Genomic DNA, 805 nt, shown 5'->3' on the forward strand with positions numbered 1-805 from the left:
GCTGCCCTCTACAAACGGCTATCGATTATCTGTAGCCGGGCCAGAACAGTCCATCACGACCGGATACGAGCTGATATCCTCAATAAATGTCGCGTTTTATAGCATGAACAGTAAATTCACATGTGACCGGAGCGTCGGAGGGCAGACTCCTGTACTTACACCTTTTGATTTGCGGATAGTTTTGCCAACCTGTAATGTCAAGTAGGCTAGTAGTGTTAATCAAAATGAGCAGTTAAGTGGTCTCAAACTGACGCGAGTGATAATGGTTCTTGGAGGTCACAGTTTGTTTGTTTTTACCATGCAGCACGAGCCCACACTAGCCGCGCGACACAGTTGTATAACGACGTTAACTTCCCACCAAACTCAACACAATTCGAATTCGGGTTAACTTAGCTAGCCTAGCCCGTCCCGCTGTCCTACTAGCCTGCCCGGAGCCTCGGTTGCCCGTCAGCCAAAATGTCAAAAGACATTTGCAACGTCTGGGCAAGTTGCTAGTTAGCTATATATTGATGCTGTTCATGTGCCTACCTTTACCGCCGAGAGCGCAGGACTGACCCCAGACCAGCCAAAACACCGACCACCGGACCCCGATCTGCATGCTGTCCAGCTGACGATGTGATGCGATGTCCGTCCGTCCGTCCGTCTGTCTGTCTGTCTGCCTGTCTGCCTGTTTGTATATCTGTCTGTCTGCCTGTTTGTCTGTCTGTCTGTCTGTCTGCCTGTCTGTATATCTGTCTGTCTGTCTGCCTGTCTGTATATCTGTCTGTCTGTCTGTCTGTCTGTCTCACTGTCTGTCTGTCTGTCT

The 805-nt window shown here is 49.8% G+C and overlaps 1 protein-coding gene across 1 annotated transcript in view; it reads right to left on the minus strand.

The window, feature by feature from the left end:
* Positions 1-598, minus strand: part of LOC310797335 (calsyntenin-2-like) — a gene marked incomplete at both ends in the record, with an annotated part of 214,194 nt that extends 213,596 nt beyond the window's left edge. Inside the window, one exon of the mRNA XM_083659704.1 lies at positions 529-598. Coding sequence (XP_083515830.1) covers positions 529-598 — 70 coding nt within the window. The remainder of the gene's footprint in view (positions 1-528) is intronic.
* Positions 599-805: the final 207 nt, after the last annotated feature.

Source organism: Poromitra crassiceps (genome assembly GCF_964638095.1).
Source record: "Poromitra crassiceps genome assembly, chromosome: 23".
NCBI classification, from domain to species: Eukaryota; Metazoa; Chordata; class Actinopteri; order Beryciformes; family Melamphaidae; genus Poromitra; species Poromitra crassiceps.